The sequence below is a fragment of the Silurus aristotelis genome (assembly GCF_946808225.1).
Source record: "Silurus aristotelis genome assembly, chromosome: 23".
NCBI classification, from domain to species: domain Eukaryota; kingdom Metazoa; phylum Chordata; class Actinopteri; order Siluriformes; family Siluridae; genus Silurus; species Silurus aristotelis.
In genome coordinates this window covers 950,340-971,036 of record NC_139596.1, presented here as the reverse complement: position 1 = coordinate 971,036, position 20,697 = coordinate 950,340, and the positions used below count along the sequence as shown (strand labels likewise).

Sequence of the window (20,697 nt, the reverse complement as noted above, 5' to 3'; positions counted from 1 at the left end):
GTGAGAACTATCTTCTCCCTGCATTTAATGCTTTTGTTCTGAAATTCAACATTTCTAAACCAATTTTTGGACTTAATTAGGTGAATTAAAAGACAGACAATTTGAAGATGATGTTCAACAGGACCACCATCAGTCTTCTCAAATAAGAGATGGATTTGTGGTAAGGAGTCATTCCCTACATTTTTGTGAATAATCTAGATTTTGCATTAATAAAAAACATTGGACATAGAATATTGCAATAAAATTAGATTGTGCAACCGTTATCCATCTCCAAAGTAAATATTATCAGCTGTGCAGTCAGTCCAGTGTAACTGTAAAAAAAAAAACATACCAGTCCATTTTCTATATAATAATTTTATAAATCAGATGCCTAAATGTTAATTTTTCATATTGGGGAGGCATGCTGAAATATTTGTGTATTTATATGTGTATTATGAGATCACATTACAACAATTAATAAAACAATAAATCATGTCATCTATTTTCTAATAAATATTTATTGTATTCAGTAGAAGTAATAAATTTCTTGTCCATTTTCACTACTTTCTATAATAATACATGCATCCTTCCTGTTACAAGGATTTTCCCCTCTGTGCTGCAAAAACCAACTATAAATCGCAATTTATATGCGTTATTTTCACCATTGCAATGGTTTGGTTTTGCTGATTATAAAGAAATATTGCACTAATGATGGCAACACACTTGGACTTGTTCAAAGCTGAAAGTGTGACTAGCTCTGATAATAAACTGGAGTTCTTGGTTTTAACAATATCATTTGTGTAATGTTAGCTAAGTAAATACTCACTGATAGATTTGATTTCACATGAACTCTCAGTTTACCGTAAAATAATAAAAAGGAATCAAAGCAAGTCCAGAGCACATGAGGCAGGGGAAAGGGGTGGGACTTCAGACTAGAAACATAAACTCACCTGCACCAAACCTTCCAGGTCCAAATCTTAATTAGCTCATATTAGCTCATACAAGAGCATGCTGGTGTCTTTAATTCATAATGCACACTACAGTGTATATACACATATACAGTATAGTATTTATTATATTTAAAGTCTCGTCACAGACTATTATCAGAACCTGAGCATGTTTTATAAATCCTTTTTTGACTGATCTTAAGATATATTCTTATATTTTATGATACTGGATTTTTAGTTTTTCATTAGCTTGAAATGGCTTGAATTATTTCACTTTATATGTAATGAATCTAGAATACATGAATGAAATTATGAAAAAAATAACTCACAATATAAATTTGTTTGGGACGCAAGTGTATTTAAAAGTTTAAAATTGTTTGAAACTACATTCCTTACTTACAATTGTTTTGGTTTTTTTAGGTTTTGTCTGCACCTTCAGCTGAAGGTATGAAAATTGTTTAAAAAACAATGCTGATTGTTTTTTATTATTATTCAAAAATCCAAGGAGTTCAGTAGCACTGAACATCGTGCAACCACTAAAGAATACTATATTTATTCTGCAATTTAAACAAAGTGGACTTTCACTGGTAACACAGTATCTTATGTGTGTGAATGTATTGTTTTTTAGAGATCATCTATCCAATATACAAGCCACAAAGGTAAGAGTGATTTACAGAATTATACATTTATATACAATTTTAATTTTATGTCTTAAATCTGAATTTTATGTCTGCATTATCTTTAGAAAAGAAAACAGTTTAGTTAAGTACATACGCTATATTTCCAGAAGTATTGGGACACCTGGTCATAAGTACGGTATGTGATTTTTGAGCATCACATTCCACATTTAGTCCCAATTTGTTTCTCTAATTCCCTCCACTCCTCTGGGAAGATGTTCCACTAGATTTTGGAGTGTGCTTATGGATATTTGTATTCATCAGCCACAAGGGTGTTATGAAAGGCAGGTACTGATGTAAGTGAGGAAGTCTGGGGTGCAGTCAGCGTTCACATTCATCCTAAAGGTGTTCAGTAGGGATGAGATCAGAGCTCTATAGCTGGCCACTCAAGATCTTCCTCTCTAAAGCATGTAAACCAGATCTACAAGGCGCTTACTTTGAGCACAGGGGCATCACCATGTTGGAGCAGGTTTTGGGTTTCCAAGTTCCAATGCTAAATGTTATTATAGCGCCATCTAAAGACGTCCTGTACAATTAAGTGCCTCCAGCTTTGTGGTACCAGTTTGGGGAAGAACCACATATAGCAGGAAAGGTCAGGTGTCCCAATACTTCTGGAAATATAGTGTAGAAAGCTTTGATACTTGCACTTAATATCCTCTTTAATAGAAATACCTGTACACACTCACATGCATGCATTTATCCAGTTGGCCATACACGTGACCACAGTACAAAGCATAACATCATTCAGATACCAGTCAAGAGCTTCATATTATTAAACAAACAGTTATTACATGTTCCCATTTGCTGTTAATCTGTGGGATGTCCAAAAAGTGGAATCTTTACTACATTCCATAATATCACATATGTCCACACAGGATTTCCCTCATCTGTGCAGCACAAGCCAGCTGGCCTTCCATATCATTGCTTATTTAGCTGCATCTCTGAAGTTCAGTTATTACTGTTACAATATAAATTGTTGGAATGTAATACCTCTAGTCAACCACTAGGGTTTCTTTTTTTTAAATTAACAACCGAACATAAATGGAGTAAATCAAATAATGTTGCAGAAGACCAGTAGATGGCAGAGTAACGTGTATTATAGCTTTTTGGCAGAGCAGGGAATTCGAATTAAACACTAATAACCAAGTGCATGGTATTCATGGAAACATCTTGAGTGCTTTAATAAATACAAAAGAGAGAGATACATGATTTACAGTGAGGAAAATAAGTATTTGAACACCCTGCTATTTTGCAAGTTCTCCCACTTAGAAATCATGGAGGGTCTGAAATTGTCATCGTAGCTGCATGTCCACTGTGAGAGACATAATCTAAAAAAAAAAAATCCAGAAATCACAATGTATGATTTTTAAACTATTTATTTGTATGATACAGCTGCAAATAAGTATTTGAACACCTGAGAAAGTCAATGTTAATATTTGGTACAGGAGCCTTTGTTTGCAATTACAGAGGTCAAACGTTTCCTGTAGTTTTTCACCAGGTTTGCACACACTGCAGGAGGGATTTTGGCCCACTCCTCCACACAGATCTTCTCTAGATCAGTCAGGTTTCTGGCCTGTTGCTGAGAAACACGGAGTTTGAGCTCCCTCCAAAGATTCTCTATTGGGTTTAGGTCTGGAGACTGGCTAGGCCACGCCAGAACCTTGATATGCTTCTTACAGAGCCACTCCTTGGTTATCCTGGCTGTGTGCTTCGGGTCATTGTCATGTTGGAAGACCCAGCCTCGACCCACCTTCAATGCTCTAACTGAGGGAAGGAGGTTGTTCCCCAAAATCTCACAATACATGGCCCCGGTCATCCTCTCCTTAATACAGTGCAGTCGCCCTGTCCCATGTGCAGAAAAACACCCCCAAAGCATGATGCTACCACCCCCATGCTTCACAGTAGGGATGGTGTTCTTGGGATGGTACTCATCATTCTTCTTCCTCCAAACACGTTTAGTGGAATTATGACCCAAAAGTTCTATTTTGGTCTCATCTGACCACATGACTTTCTCCCATGACTCCTCTGCATCATCCAAATGGTCATTCTTAAACTTAAGACGTGCCTGGACATGTGCTGGTTTAAGCAGGGGAACCTTCCGTGCCATGCATGATTTCAAACCATGACGTCTTAGTGTATTACCAACAGTAACCTTGGAAACGGTGGTCCCAGCTCTTTTCAGGTCATTGACCAGCTCCTCCCGTGTAGTTCTGGGCTGATTTCTCACCTTCCTTAGGATCATTGAGACCCCACGAGGTGAGATCTTGCATGGCGCCCCAGTCCGAGGGAGATTGACAGTCATGTTTAGCTTCTTCCATTTTCTAATGATTGCTCCAACAGTGGACCTTTTTTCACCAAGCTGCTTGGCAATTTCCCCGTAGCCCTTTCCAGCCTTGTGGAGGTGTACAATTTTGTCTCTAGTGTCTTTGGACAGCTCTTTGGTCTTGGCCATGTTAGTAGTTGGATTCTTACTGATTGTATGGGGTGGACAGGTGTTTTTATGCAGCTAACGACCTCAAACAGGTGCATCTAATTTAGGATAATAAATGTAGTGGAGGTGGACATTTTAAAGGCAGACTAACAGGTCTTTGAGGGTCAGAATTCTAGCTGATAGACAGGTGTTCAAATACTTATTTGCAGCTGTATCATACAAAGAAATAGTTAAAAAAATCATACATTGTGATTTCTGGATTTTTTTTTTTAGATTATGTCTCTCACAGTGGACATGCACCTACGATGACAATTTCAGACCCCTCCATGATTTCTAAGTGGGAGAACTTGCAAAATAGCTGCATGTTCAAATACTTATTTTCCTCACTGTAAATACACAAAGTAAAGTGAAATATGTATGGCGACAAAAACAAGCTGCAATGTTTCCACTTTCAGACAGTTTTGTGAAACATTAAGCTGTACGTGTTCAAGCACTGCATGTTTTAGAAGGATTTGTTAGCTGGAATAATGTGTAGCTTGTTAGATGTTAGATCATCTCATCTTCTAATCATTTATTCCACCCTCGCAAACTAACTTATTAATAATTAACTCATATCAAGGCTCTTGCTTAATTAATAGATGGTTTTGCTCAGTTATAAGACGAAGTCGAGACTCTGATTCTGTCCACATAACAGAGAACAGTAACACAGAAAATTATTATTATTATTATTCTACCTCTTGTGGGGAAAACACTCACTGTGTGGCTCAGGGTCCGAACTTGTATTGGCTATTTGCCAATTAAATAATTAAATGTAATTCATTTTTATTTGTATAGCGCTTTTAAAAATAAACATCGTCTCAAAGCAGCTTTACACAGATAATGTGGTGATAGAAATTCATATGTTCTTTATCTTTATAATATGTTTCTTTGTAAGTTTGTACCTGATGAACAAGACAGAGACTGTGGTGAACACCAAAAAAGTACACGAGGTGTAAATTGTGTAAATCAACATTTGTATTGTTTTTAGTAAGAATTGCAGTTGGCAAGTAAAAATCCATACTTTAAAACAAATGCACAGACATTTTGTTTAGTTGTGAAGACATAAGCATCTAGAAAATAATGAATTTAATTTTGTATAATAATTAGATGATATGCATAAATTATATATACAGACATTGAAAACACGCATGTGAATGTAGTAAAGTTCACAGCAAATCACGTTTGAAACCAGATCAGTTACTGTAGTAACAGACAAAAGCTATAAAATGGAACGGAGAAATGCAGTAATCTAGAAGGCCTGATTAAAAAAAAGAAAAATATTCACTGAAACCCAGAACAGTGAGTAAAAAGTGCTGCTTTACTGCTGCTGTTATTTGCTGCTTTTAGATTTAGTGTTTAATTGAATGATCACGATGTTGTGAGGGAACTGATCATGTGACCCGATGATCACGAGTTATGACGGAACAGATCCAGTTCGACTTTCCTGAAGTTACAAACACACACTTTACACAATATCACTTCATTAAACTACACCATTTACACATGATGAGGATTCTAGAGTTTTTACTCCCCGTGCTGATGTTCCACCTTCATCCCTCACACCACTGTGTTTTCTTTTCCTGCTGTTCTGCTAAACCGTAACCGTGAGCAGCCAAACTCATTAATAACATTGACAACTTTATTATCGATTATTAGTTGCAGCCCAAAATATGAATCAGTGGCCTAAGAGAACAAACAGGATGTCTTCTTTTCCACTCATTATGTAAATTTGTTTAATCTTTGTTAATTGTTTTTCATTCATTTTTTATTTTACAGTGAGATTGAATATGACAAAACAAACACCATTCATGTGAAACTGCATGCTGCACTTCAGAAAGGAATTGGTTCCGGAAGTGAGAAGCTTCATCTTGTTTGCTCAAATGGAAAGAAATTACAGCTGAATCAAATAAGGTATGATTTTTATTTTTTTATTTTTTTAATAAAAATAAGGTAATTATATTAAAACACAAATTTAACAGGCTTATTAACAACACAGTCTGCATTGTTATATCATGATATTTCTTTTCTCGCTCCTAAAATTATATTTTAGAATGTACATTTTAGAAAAGAACAATTTATCTGTGAGCTGCAATAAGAAGTAAATAAAAGATTATCATTTATACAAACACAAAAAGATGGAAGATTCAAACAGATATCTAAAAGTAGTTTCATGTGGTGCTGTAGAGGTTACGTTAAGCACGTTGCTATTCGGACCTCAGGGAGTTTGCTTTGGAGTTCATTGGAGTTTCATTTAAGTTTAGAATTCTTTTACAGATACACTAAATAGGCCAGTCGAATGATTTCCTTTTTAAACTTCTTGAGTTATTCTGCTACCCTGGTTCATGTTAAGCTAAACAACAATACCCTTAAACATCAACATCATCAACAAAATATGGCCTACTGAAAATATTGCACTTGTTAAATATGAATACATAAATAAATGTCTTAAGTCATAATTGTTTAAAAAGAAATAATTGGGTCTTTAGTTCAAATGAAAGAAAATGTCATGCTACCACATTCAAACACGTCCTGTACAATTTGTACAAAAACAATTTGTGGTTTTCACAAAAACAAATAATAATAAAAAAAAATACTTGAAATACAATAGAATTATTTTCATGTTTGGTAATGCGCAGACAGGAAAATAATTGTATTGTATTTCAAGTTTGGTCTTAATTATAGTCTTAAGTGCAGCATTACTCAAAATGTTTTTGTTTTTTTTTGCAATTATCTTTTTATTGATTTTTAACATTTTATTGACATAACAGACAAACAAAAAAACCCAGCAAATGAAATCAACTCAGTCCATGGTCCCAGATCACAGTTCATCCTTTGTGAATGATATGTAAACATGCTAAACCCCGTTATGACATGGTAGTGTCAGAGGTCCATAAGCGGTTCCCATATCTTTCGGGAGGCGTCTCCCTTGTTTTTTAGGGCGTATGTACGTTGCTCCAGTCTTAAAGTTTCATTTAGGATTTGTTTAAACAGATTAAATGATGGAGGTCTTTGTTGATTCCAATTGAGCAAGATACATTTCTTTGCTATATAAGACATTATAATAATCCTCTCCCTGCATGTGGTGTCCAGCGTCTTGTCCAATTCCGTGCCAAAGAGGTAACGTGTTGGTGAAATGTCCAGTGGGGTATTCACAATCTTAACAGTTAGATCATGTACCGCCTTCCAGAAATGTTTTAATTTCCTGCATTCCCAAAAAACATGCATAATTGACCCCTTACACGTTTTACAACAATGACATCTGGGGGATGAATTAGGGAACATTTTACTTAAGCGGAGCGGAGTAAGGTACATCCTGTGCATGAAGTTATAATTTTGTTAGATTATTTTATTACAGGACAGTGAAGAAAAAACATTCTGACATATCGTGTCCCACTGATCTTCATCAAATGCACGCCCCATATCGTTCTGCCATATATTCCTAAGTGAGGTCAAGGAAGAGCTGCAATGTTCCAACAAAACACTATACATTTCAGAGATTTTCCCTTTTAATGATGTTGATTTTAACAAAATCTCCTCAAGATTTGTTAGCCCCGAAGACAGGCGTTTTTCTCCTTTTAGGGTGTTTATTTATATGTTTTTGGTGTGGCCAAATTGTTCAGGTATTTCTGGGTTTTTCTGGTTTCATCCAGTTCCTTGCTGATGGCACCGCTAGACTGATGTTGATGGGAAGTAAGCGTGATGCGTCTTTCTTCTGCTGCATGTTTCCTTGGCTGAACACTGCGTCAACACTCCTCATTGCCCTTTCTTTGGGTTTCTCAAAATAGCCTGAAGAACACTTGTTGCTGTGCTCAGTCTTGCCTTTGTGTAGGACCTGTGACATGAAACTGTCTATCACAATCTTACCTTAGCAGCAGACTTGGTCTGTTTCTCACCCAGTTTGATGCTCCTACACAGCTGTTTCTGTTTCACTAAATGACTGGGTTTCAGCCCACAGTTACACAATGCACTAGCAGCGATAGCAGCTACACAATGCACTAGCAGCGATACCAGGCTCTACCATGTGCCTTCAACCTCTAAATGATGATTAAGTACATAGTCTAATGACTGAATGTTGTCAAATAATGAGCACAAATGTTGCGGTTAAAATATTGTTTAATATCAGCCTCAAATAACATTTCATAGCATGTGTTCATGTATTTAGAGTAAAAACAGTTTCAGCATGACATATTGTAATTATATTGAAATGTCAGAGAGTGATGCTGGAATTACCACTGCTTCAATCGAGCCAATATCACACACAACCTATGAATATGGATTCAGGGTTATTCTTAAAGTATCAGACATTTTGTAAGAAGTTACAGGGATATAATTAATAACAATAAATCAGAGAGACAAAAATATACAGTGACATTAAACAAACCATCACAATCCTTAATGATCACTAAATGAAATGATCAGAACTTTAGCATGTGCCTGTATAGAGAGGCTGATGAAAAGTAATTGGTGTTGTTCCAGGGCTGATGGAGCTGGTCAGATGTTCACACTTGACTTTCTTCTCCACAAGAATGATGTCAGTATGTTTCGTTACAAATATTGTCTCACTGATCCACAAGACATATATGAAAATCTTGAATATGGATCACAGACGTATTTATACAGGACATTGTTCAGGGACATCTTGGAGGAGGATAAAGGTAAGATTCCAGCGATCTATCTGTTATCTCGCTCTTTAGAAAAATGAGCCCAAATGATTTCACAACATAAATGTGTTATATATTTATAACCTTATCATCTATTCATAACTGATCATAACTGTTCATAATCATGTCATCTGTAACCCTTTCATCTATTAATGGTTGATTATAAATATTTATAACTTTTTCATATATGAAATGTGTCATATATTTATAACCATATCATCTACTCATAACTGATCAAACCTTTCATAATCATGCCATCTATTTATAACTGTTCATAATCATGCCATCTAGTCATAACTGTTCATAATCATGCCATCTATTTATAACTGTTCATAATCATGCCATCTATTTATAACTGTTCATAATCATGCCATCTATTTATAACTGTTCATAATCATGCCATCTATTTATAACTGTTCATAATCATGCCATCTATTTATAACTGTTCATAATCATGCCATCTAGTCATAACTGTTCATAATCATGCCATCTATTTATAACTGTTCATAATCATGCCATCTAGTCATAACTGTTCATAATCATGCCATCTATTTATAACTGTTCATAATCATGCCATCTATTTATAACTGTTCATAATCATGCCATCTAGTCATAACTGTTCATAATCATGCCATCTATTTATAACTGTTCATAATCATGCCATCTAGTCATAACTGTTCATACTTTGATGCCTATTAATGGCAGAATTAGTTGCTTACAAATGTTTTAAACGAGTGTCCAAAGTTTTTAAATGTGTGTTAGTCATTACAAAAAGTAGCTTTTATTTGATTTTATTCTTGTTATGAGCAGCTTTAACCTGAAGGGTTCTGATCAGTTTGAAACCAGTGTTGGTTAAACAAATGCAATACTTATGATTTATACAAAACATTTTTTTGGGACATAAAATTCTATAGTGTCACTATATGCTTATTGTTTAAATAATACTAATTTCATACAATAATCTCTGCTTGCTAGCTGTAAATTAGGCTACATCTTTCACAGATACCATTGTTTTTACAATAAATATGTGGAAAATGATGCTCCCATTCCTATTTACAAAAGTATTTTTGAATCCTATCTTGTGATTGAATATGCTTGTTGTATTAAAACAACTGTGAGGTAATTAAATTCTGGTCCAGAATGCATTCCCTTCAAAATGTTACATCTATATGTGCAGATACGTTTTTGTATTTAAAAAGAAATTAACATTTTAAATGTTCTGTTTTAGTCTTCTACCAGTTTGATGATGTGTGTATGAAACCTGCATCATGGTTACCATTCAGGAAGTCTAAGAATTTTGACGATATACGATCAGAATTCATTCAGTCGACATTCACACAGCTGGTATTGTGCACAAATGCGGACTTATCGGACATGCAGACTAAACTTGATTTTTTTCATGGCTGTCTACAAAAGAGACATGTTTGTGAAGCTGAAAGAGTGGAAGTAATATGGACACAGGTACACATGTAATGGTTTACACAAACAAAAATCATTCATAATTGATTTCATTAATTCATAATTCTTCTTTTCCCTTCTTTGTTCTGAATATAGATATTAACATCATGTTAACATTTTGCAACATACTTAACAATATTTATCTAAATCTTTCATTTTATTTTTATTTACAGGATGATGTAAAATTATATCTGAAAGCATTTGAGTGTGCAATTAAGGAGATCAAATATACACCTCCAGTGGAGTTTGTTCTTGCTGCAGCAATTCTTGCAAAATATTTTAACATAAATCCTGGTGAAGAAACTTTAAAAAAGCTGTCTAATATTATTGAGAAAAATGGCACACTTCATGTCACTCTGGCAAATCTCGAGGAATCTGTGAGAAGGTAAGTTCATGTTTTTCCCTTCAGTTTGATCAAAAGGTAGATATTAATTGTTTTGTATCCAAAATATAATTTATATAATTTATAATTTAAAATAATTGCCACAGTTTCAGCCCACAGTTACCTGTTTTAGATATGTTAGTTTTTATAAATAACATCTATCTGTCTGTCTGTCTGTCTGTCTGTCTGTCTGTCTGTCTGTCTGTCTGTCTGTCTGTGTGTGTGTGTGTGTGTGTGTGTGTGTGTGTGTGTGTGTGTGTGTGTGTGTGTGTGTGTGTGTGTGTGTGTGTGTGTGTGTGTGTTAGATAGATCCTGTAAAAGATATGCGTTATCTGCCCTCTTGTGTATGCATGAGCTCACAGATGCAGATGAAAACCCAGTGTCACTGTGAGCAGGTGCTGGGAGAGGTTATGCTGCCCCTCACTTCCTGAGAGCATGAACACTTTGTCTGATTCATATGTTCCCTGCTTTAGATCCAAAATAGCATTAAATAAAAGAATAAAACCTAGGTGAAGCTAGATTTTGTAAGCAGGTTTATTTCCCCTTAGCTTTTGATATTTTCTTGCTGTCCACAGGAACATTAAAGCAGGAAAATCTTTCTTAAATCAAATTGCTTCTTTCTGAAACCATTCCAGTGTGATTCAGCTGTTACTATAGAAACAATAATGGATTAGAACGAGGTCATCGATATGATGTGGTGTAAGTAGACTGTGTAAGTGAATAAAGTAGTCCAGGTTACTCATGGATACCAGTCACATGCAATGCTGACATGCAGTTCAGTTTTGTGAATTTAGAATTGTTTTACTTTTTCTAATAACCTTCATGTAACTCACTGTAGGTAGGAGCTATAACCTGACCGTTCCAAACAATGCATATAATTAAAGTAAACAAATATGTCTGCGGAGAAGAATATAGAATCTAACCTGTATGTTATATTTACCCTCCAGGGAACTTTCTGAAGCTGTGCATAACATGTTCAACCTGGTCTTCAACAAATCACCAGATGCAGCTCTGTGGTTTATGGCCCTGTTTTATGTAGTGGCTCCAGACACTAGTCACTGGTTAGCACCGGTAAGGCACCGCCATCATCAAATATCACCCAGGTAAAGCTACTCACCTAGGTGACAACTCACATAGAAAATGGTGTCCTGCTTGGCTCCTGAGTTACAGTCTGTGTGTGGGTGGGTGTGTGTGTGTGTGGGTGTGTATTATATGTGTTTAAGGGTGTGTGTGTGTGTGTGTGTGTGTGTGTGTGTGTGGGTGTGGGTGTTTCATTTAAAACGTCTTACTAAATTGCTGGTTTTAAAATATCTACACAGATATATAAACATAAATGTCAAACTTATTACAGCTTTAATGAGAAAAAGAAAAAGACAAAGAAAAAGAGACATAAAAGAAATAATTAATAACCGGGAACATTTTAAATACAAAAACCTGCAAGACTGATTATATACAGTGGTTCCTCGACATACGAGTTGAATTCGTTCCGTAATCTTGCTCGTATGTCAAATTGCTCGTATTTCAAAGCAAATTTCCCCATTGAAATTCATTGAAATGCCATTAATCCGTTCCAGCCCCCAAAATGCCCCCCAGTTGTTATTGTTACGTGTTTTTGAATAAGAAAAATGTATTTATAAATGACAAATATTGTATAAAAACATAATAAAAGAGAATGTAAAGATATAATAATGTTTTATTCAGTGTCTTTTCCTTGGAGATGAGACGACTTGAGCTAACGAAAACGCCGGTGGTGTGTGTGTGTGTGTGTGTGTGTGTGTGTGTGTGTGTGTGTGTGTGTGAGAGAGAGTGTGCGGAAGGGGGGGGGGTAGTGGCAATAAGCGGAGGCGGAGGGAAAACTTGTTTTTTTACTATCACTCCTGTACACTACGTATCCCTAAACTTTAACATTTTTACTTTTTGTTCTTTGCTTATCTTAATTTTCGTCACAATCTTCGCTTTCTGGCTTCGATTCGCCATCTAGCAGCGGCGTCTTGAGCTCATACCTCGCGCATCAAAGCAAAAACTCGTATGTTAGGGCACTCGTATGTGTACCACTGTATTAGTCTGCACACCCTTTAATAACGGGGCTCTGTCCCCCTGTGTGTTTTTTCAGAATGAGGCCTGTAGGTAAATAACACACACCTGCCATCAAGTACAATGATTCTGATTAAAACCAGATAAACATCTTAAATTTTGTTGCATTCTGGGCCCTGGACCACTAAGTGTTGCAAAAGACACTGCAAGACTTAATTGTTAAAAGAAACCAATCAGGAGAGAGATATAAAAGAATGTCGAAAACTCTGAATATACCATTGAACTTTGTCAAAACCATCATCAATAAATGGAGAAAATGGGCCTTGGTAGTCCAACGGCAGCACTGAATTTCTGGCAGGTACTGGTCACTGCTTGCATGTGACTATAATCTACTGTATTCTGTAGGTCAGGGCTGTGGGTAGGGGGCAAAGAAGGATAAGCAAGTCTGTCTGAATTTTTCCCAAAGATTTGATCAGTTTCCACAAACCATGTGGGAAAATGTGTTCTGGTCTGAGAAGACAAATTTTTTACCTTTTGACCATAATTCTAAAAGTTATGTTTTTGGGTTAAGTACCCAAGAGTGGCAGCTAGGTGATACTGGGGCTTGAACCCCCAACCTTATGATCAGTAACCCAGAGCCTTAACCACTGAGCTACAGTACCACTTTCCCAATGTAAAGGTCTGAAGATTTAGTTTGACCAAATATATAAATGTGCAGATGAGAAAGTAATAAATAAAGTGTCATGCGGGAAACGGAGGCGGAAGCCGAAGTACAGCAAAACACAGTTTGTTGCACATACAGGGCAGAGCCAACACAAAACACTCGCCTTTGAGGTGAATAATCTGGTGGTGCGCTCCGGGAGCGCGGACCACGAAGTCCCGAACTGAAAGAGAGGCAGTCTTTAGATATTCCACGGGGGCGCGTTGAAGAAGCGCGGCGCTGAGCAGTACACAGGAGAACGAGGGATAAACAGCGCATGCATAGAGATAGCAATGGGAGGATCGGGGTAATCCGGGGTGTGATTTGGAAGGAAAGTGCAGCCGAGGAGAGAGTGAGGAGTCCGGGAGGAAAGGTACATAGCGGGATACGCAGACGCGGTAACACATACCACCAGGAACCTACACTTACGTACATGAACCAACATACACCAACAATAACGGACGGGGAGTGTGGGTGAATGAGGAGTCTATATTGGAGCTGGGGATGAGTGAATAACGAGCCCCAGGTGTGCATGATTGGAGCCGGGAGCTTTTGAGAAAGCGGAGGCAATGACAGCCGCCGAAGGGGGCGTGGCAGGTGGATTCCTGACATAAAGGTGCTTCATACTCATCACGTGTACTTTACAGCACAGTGAAATTCTTTCTTCACATATTCCAGTGATGACCTTTACACATTCAGCATCTAGACAGTGCCTTTCTCCAAACATTCAGCTGAAATACTTTGCAGTGCCTCTTGTAAAATTTGCCAGAGTTGTTCTTTACTAGTTGGAGATTTATTTCTGACCCTACTTTCCAGTTTATCCCAGGGTGCAGTTCAATAGGATTTAGGTGTGGTGACTGGTCAGCCCATTCCATTAAAGACTATATTGTTAAAAGCTTGTGGACACCTGGTCATAAGCATGTACAGTATGTACTTTTTGAATTGTGCAGTTTCTGATCTAGGTAAGGTGAGGAGGCCTGGGGGTGCAGTTAGTGTTCAAATTCATCCCAAAAGTGTTCAATAGGGTTGGCGCTCTTCCACTTCAACCCATATAAAGCAGATCTTCATGGAGCTGACTTTGTGCACAGCGGCATGGTCATGCTGGCACAGGTTTAGTTCTCCTAGTTCAAGTGAAGGAAAAATTTTATGCAGCTGCATCCAAAGATGTCCTACACAATTGTGTGCCTTCTTTGGCAAAGAACCACATTTGGCTGGAAAAGTCAGGTGTCCCAATACTTTTGTCCATGTAGTATAGATATCACTCCAGATGACTGTTTGCTCTCTAAATAACACGTACAGAACTCAGACGTGCACTTCGGCTCACCATCTTGTTGTACATTGAAGTCAGTTCCAATAATCTGCAGTCCAGACAGACCTGCATGAAGTATGGAATGGGAGCCATGATGGCTCAGGATTCTGTTCACTTTCCAGAACCTTCCCTGCTCCAAAACAACCCCAAACCATTAAACTTCCACCTTCATGTGTGAGTGTGGGGGTGAGGGAGTCTGATCACATCTTCTCTCTGTCTTACACAAGTTCTTCTGTTTGAGACAAAAATGTCCCATTTGGACTCCACAGAACTTCATCCACTCATTCACTGTCACATTGTCACATTCATGTGTGTTTGTCTTTTTCCAAGTTTGTTGAATACAAAGAAAAGGAACATGCATATGTCTTAAAAACCATTTGTTATTTCCCAGTTTTGCACAGCCACTGCACATATGTTAGTGTGTTTGTATATATATATATATATTATATATATATGTATATAATATATATGGGTGTTTTTATGTGTGAGTTAGTGTGTATTGATGTATGTATTTGTGCAGGTGTGCATATGTTTATCTGTGTATTTGTCTAGGCACTTGTGTGTGTGAGTGTATTTGTGTATGTATTTTGTTTGAGTGATTGTGGATGTGTGTATTTATATGTTATTAGCTAATGTTCATATTTTGTGAAGTATGACTGTGCACTGGATAGAGGGATGCAGTGGTGTAGATCTTTAGATTTGTTCTGTAGCACCTAAATAAGTACATTTATTCTACAGTCCCTGACAAAAGTCTTGTCGCTTATCTATTTTGTAGAAACACCTGCTATTAACCTGACTTTTAATTAATCAATTGGTGTTAGAAATAGCTCAAATGATGTTTAATGCACTGAAATAAATGAGTTTCACTGAAAAAAGATTTATCATTTAATCAGGACAGAAAGGTCAAATTTTGGCAAGACAAAAGTTTTGTCTCCTATATAGAAATTGAACAAATTTACTGCAAATACAAAAATATGTCAGCAAATGAAGTAGTGGTGCTGTGAGATCCAAATTTAATATCTTGTATGACTTCCATGGGCTTGAAGGACTGCATCCATGCGGTTTGGGAAGGATTCATACAATTTATTGATGAAGTCATCAGGAATAGCAAAGAAAGCATTCTTGCATGCCTCCCAGAGTTCATCAATATTCTTTGGTTTCGTCTTCCATGCTTCCTCTTTCATCTTACCCCACATGTGCTCAATGATGTTCATGTCTGGTGACTGGGCTGGCCAATCCTGGAGCATCTTGATCTTCGCCTTGGAGAACATTGATGTGGAGATGGAAGTATGCGATGGAGCACCATCCTGCTGCAGAATTTGGCCTCTTTTATGGTTGGGAATATAAGCGGTAGCTAAGATTTCTTGGTATTTTAGACTATTGATGTTGCCTTCCACCCTGCAGATCTCTCGCACACCCCCATCCTGGATGTAACCCCAGACCATGATTTTTCCGCCACCAAACTTCACTGTTTTCTGGGTGAATCTCGGATCCATGAAGGCTCCAGTAGGTCTCCTGCAATATTTGTGGCGACCGTGGTGTAATTCAACAGAAGATTCATCTGAAAAATCCACCTTCTGCCACTTTTCCAGCGTCCATCCTTTTAGCAGGCTGTGGGCCTTGGCAAATGCCACACGGTTTTTCAATTGTCTTTTGTTTAGTGCTGGCTTTTGGGCACTGATTCGACCATGGAGGCCATTTCGAGACAGAATCCGACAAACTGTTCTGGTTGACACAGGGACTTCAGGTGACCAGGTCTCGTGGAGCTCTGCTGCAGTGGAAAATGGGCTGGCCATGGATTTTCGAGCCAACAAACGGTCCTCTCGAGCTGTTGTCTTGCGGGGTCTGCCTGACCTGGGCTTGTCCAAAACGTCTCCAGTCTCTTCAAATCTTTTTTTTATCCTCTGTACTTGACACTGAGACACATTGAAGGGGTCTGCCACATCAGCAGTGGATCTGGTCTTCAGCCTCTTGCTAATCAAAACTTTAGTCTCAGGGTGAATCTTAGGCATGTTTGCAGAGGTCTAGTTGCAGTTGATGTGAAGGTCTAGTGTACTGGGGTTCTTTTTATACACACCTGAGACCTAATTAATCCATTATTAGTCACAGGTGAAGCTCATATCACAAGGCGACAACACTTATGTCTTTGCAAAAATGGACTCAATGGGCTTTACCAATCTGTGAATATTAGAATACTTTTTCACAGTTTCGTTTTGCACTGAAACATTATTACAGAAGCTGTAGGGATAAAAAAGAGCCATTTCTTGAAAAAACATCTTTATTAGAAATCTATTTCAGCAGCACTTCAGGTCAATTTGTACACAAGCGACAAGACTTTTGTCAGGGACTGTACACTTTATTCATTTTAACATCATTAACAACGTTCTAATACTGTATGTACTGAATGGATTTAATGGTATGTGTATATGTTTGTTTGTATGTATGTGTATGTATATATATATATATATATACAGTGCCTTGCGAAAGTATTCGGCCCCCTTGAACTTTGCGACCTTTTGCCACATTTCAGGCTTCAAACATAAAGATATAAAACTGTACTTTTTTGTGAAGAATCAACAACAATTGGGACACAATCATGAAGTGGAACAAAATTTATTGGATATTTCAAACTTTTTTAACAAATAAAAAACTGAAAAATTGGGCGTGCAAAATTATTCAGCCCCTTTAAGTTAATACTTTGTAGCGCCACCTTTTGCTGCGATTACAGCTGTAAGTCGCTTGTGGTATGTCGAGCTCAGTGAGGTTGGATGGAGAGCATTTGTGAACAGCAGTTTTCAGTTCTTTCCACAGATTCTCGATTGGATTCAGGTCTGGACTTTGACTTGGCCATTCTAACACCTGGATATGTTTATTTGTGAACCATTCCATTGTAGATTTTGCTTTATGTTTTGGATCATTGTCTTGTTGGAAGACAAATCTCCGTCCCAGTCTCAGGTCTTTTGCAGACTCCATCAGGTTTTCTTCCAGAATGGTCCTGTATTTGGCTCCATCCATCTTCCCATCAATTTTAACCATCTTCCCTGTCCCTGCTGAAGAAAAGCAGGCCCAAACCATGATGCTGCCACCACCATGTTTCACAGTGGGGATGGTGTGTTCAGGGTGATGAGCCGTGTTGCTTTTACGCCAAACATAACGTTTTGCATTGTTGCCAAAAAGTTCGGTGTGTCTCCCAGGTGGCTTGTGGCAAACTTTAAACGACACCTTTTATGGATATCTTTAAGAAATGGCTTTCTTCTTGCCAACTCTGGCTGCATCTCTGATCAGTCTTCTCCTTGTATGAGCTGAAAGTTTAGAGGGACGGCCAGGTCTTGGTAGATTTGCAGTGGTCTGATACTCCTTCCATTTCAATATTATTGCTTGCACAGTGCTCCTTGGGATGTTTTAAAGCTTGGGAAATCTTTTTGTATCCAAATCCGGCTTTAAACTTCTCCACAACAGTATCTCGGACCTGCCTGGTGTGTTCCTTGTTCTTCATGATGCTCTCTGCGCTTTAAACGGACCTCTGAGACTATCACAGTGCAGGTGCATTTATACGGAGACTTGATTACACACAGGTGGATTCTATTTATCATCATTAGTCATTTAGGTCAACATTGGATCATTCAGAGATCCTCACTGAACTTCTGGAGAGAGTTTGCTGCAGTGAAAGTAAAGGGGCTGAATAATTTTGCACGCCCAATTTTTCAGTTTTTTATTTGTTAAAAACGTTTGAGATATCCAATAAATTTCGTTCCACTTCATGATTGTGTCCCACTTGTTGTTGATTCTTCACAAAAAAGTACAGTTTTATATCTTTATGTTTGAAGCCTGAAATGTGGCAAAAGGTCGCAAAGTTCAAGGGGGCGAATACTTTCGCAAGGCACTGTATATATATATATATATATATATATATATATATATATATATATATATATATAGAGAGAGAGAGAGAGAGAGAGAGAGAGAGAGAGAGAGAGAGAGAGAGAGAGAGAGAGAGCACTGCCTATCACCAGCAAATCATTAACAAATTTACAAATGATGGGTTAACTTAGCTACCTAATCTAGCCATTGTGTTACTCAACATGGTTCACAGCTTAACATTAATAGTATATTTTTGTTTATATTTTTTACCTTATTGCCATTTTTCTTTTCAATTTCTGACACACTGGTGTCTCATGTTATGGCTAGTTTGTTCTTCTGCTCATCCTACCACTGCCATTGGAGGAGAACATGCTATTGGGTCCACCAACTTCAACTTAGAAATGATCATTTTTTAGCTTAACTTTTATACCCCATATGTCACATATGTCAACCACAAACTAATATTTATTGAGCTGCTACTTTACTTATTTGACAAGAACCAATGCAAAAAAACAATAAACAAAAAAATAATGAAACGGGGAATTGGAAAACAGATTTAGTAATTGCCTGTATATTATTTTTTACTATTCCTGGTACAATGGGACAGCATTTGTCCTGAGCCTTACATAAGCTCATAGTTCAATCATGAACTGGGTATTTATTGGTTTATTTATTTATTTTTTGTTAAGTAATGAACATTACATTTTTTTGTTGTATATTTTATAAACATGTTTGTAAAATTAAAATGTGTTTCTTACCAAGGACCCTTTCTGAAATGATCAAGACCCACTATTTGGTGATAAACAGACAGAAGGAATTTAAAGCTGCTGTATTAGATATGGCTAATCTAGAAAACCTTGATGCCCTATTGAAACTCAGCCTTACTCCAGAGGAGCTCCTTTTACAGCTGATGAAATGGCAGACCTGCAACAAATTTAGTGTGAGTATTGAGTGATTGCATTTGTCTGTGCCATGGGCATGCAGATGTAAACACACAAAAGCCCAGTGTTAATGAGGGTTTTCTTTCCAGACTATCAATGCCAAGCCTGATTAGGTATTTGTTGTGACCCCCAGCCTTGACACATCCTATACTTTTTCCTTTTAGAAGCAATTCTATAACATTTAATTTAGAATCTTTACATTTAAACCTTTTATGGTCAAATTTTGTGCAATGTAAATGACTAAAAAGGAACAGGATATTCCTTATAGTGATTTAATAGTCTAGAGAGCAGCATGTTGTTATAGTTAAATAATCCACACCCTGCTACAGCCCCAGGCCAGGTGAAGAAACATGATTGACTCTTGGCATGTGTAGAAGCAGGGGTCACACGAGTACCATTGTTTACATACAGTGGTACAGAAAAACTTTAAATTTATTTTTCCAGAAACTGCATTATGCTGTGGAAAGGTTTGCTTTGAGGATCAAGGCCCAGCTAAAAGAAAGGTAAATCAAACAAGAAAACATTTTTAACAACAGATGATGATGCTTTATGTTTTTGGTTTCTGATAAAATTACTGTATGTTACTTCAACGTTCTTTCATACATGGTTAAACAAGCAGCCAAGAAGAATCTTCAGGAATACGGAAGACAGATGTACAATCGTGCCTGGACATAGCACTGCAAATCCTTGCAATTTCTTCCAAAGACACAAACTGGAAAGAACATTTGGCCAATGTTCTGTCAGCACTGCGGCTTCTGAATGCATTCACTGACTATGTTGAACATCGTTCAGTTGATATGGTAAATAATTGTACTGCCCATTTATAAATGTGACAGTGAGCATAAAATCAAATGAAAAAGCTATTGTTAGGCAAATGATCACATAATTTAATAACCACTTAAGCACTTATCTGTGTTTGCGTATGTGCGGTGATGCAATCCACTGAAATTAAATGAAAATTGTATTGTACATTTTATCAACTGTGTCTAGGATTATTATTATTATTATTATTATTATTATTATTATTATTATGGGTGCAAAATTGTAAAATATTTACTACTAAAAGTAATGCTTGTAAGTATAAGATGACCTTTAGTAATCCTGTTCAAATGCAGTTCTAGTATATGGTTTTAAATAATTAATTGAATAAACATGTAGACTTCAGGTAATGGATTGTATTAATTATTTTGCAGACTGTTTACGCTTCCAGATTTTCTCAGCTAATGCAGAATATTTTTGACTGCATTTCATCCCAGAAAAACAAGATGAAATTAGGAG

The 20,697-nt window shown here is 37.1% G+C and overlaps 1 protein-coding gene across 1 annotated transcript in view; it reads left to right on the top strand.

Moving 5' to 3' along the window:
* LOC310718628 (E3 ubiquitin-protein ligase rnf213-alpha-like) overlaps positions 1-20,697 on the top strand; it is a gene marked incomplete at its 3' end in the record, with an annotated part of 39,585 nt that overhangs the window by 1,514 nt on the left and 17,374 nt on the right. Inside the window, exons 6-17 of the mRNA XM_083527540.1 lie at positions 81-160; positions 1,347-1,371; positions 1,555-1,585; positions 5,850-5,984; positions 8,550-8,728; positions 9,963-10,195; positions 10,366-10,577; positions 11,522-11,677; positions 19,241-19,418; positions 19,864-19,922; positions 20,039-20,219; positions 20,613-20,696. Of these exons, the coding sequence (XP_083383666.1) occupies positions 81-160; positions 1,347-1,371; positions 1,555-1,585; positions 5,850-5,984; positions 8,550-8,728; positions 9,963-10,195; positions 10,366-10,577; positions 11,522-11,677; positions 19,241-19,418; positions 19,864-19,922; positions 20,039-20,219; positions 20,613-20,696 (1,553 nt within the window). The remainder of the gene's footprint in view (positions 1-80; positions 161-1,346; positions 1,372-1,554; positions 1,586-5,849; positions 5,985-8,549; positions 8,729-9,962; positions 10,196-10,365; positions 10,578-11,521; positions 11,678-19,240; positions 19,419-19,863; positions 19,923-20,038; positions 20,220-20,612; position 20,697) is intronic.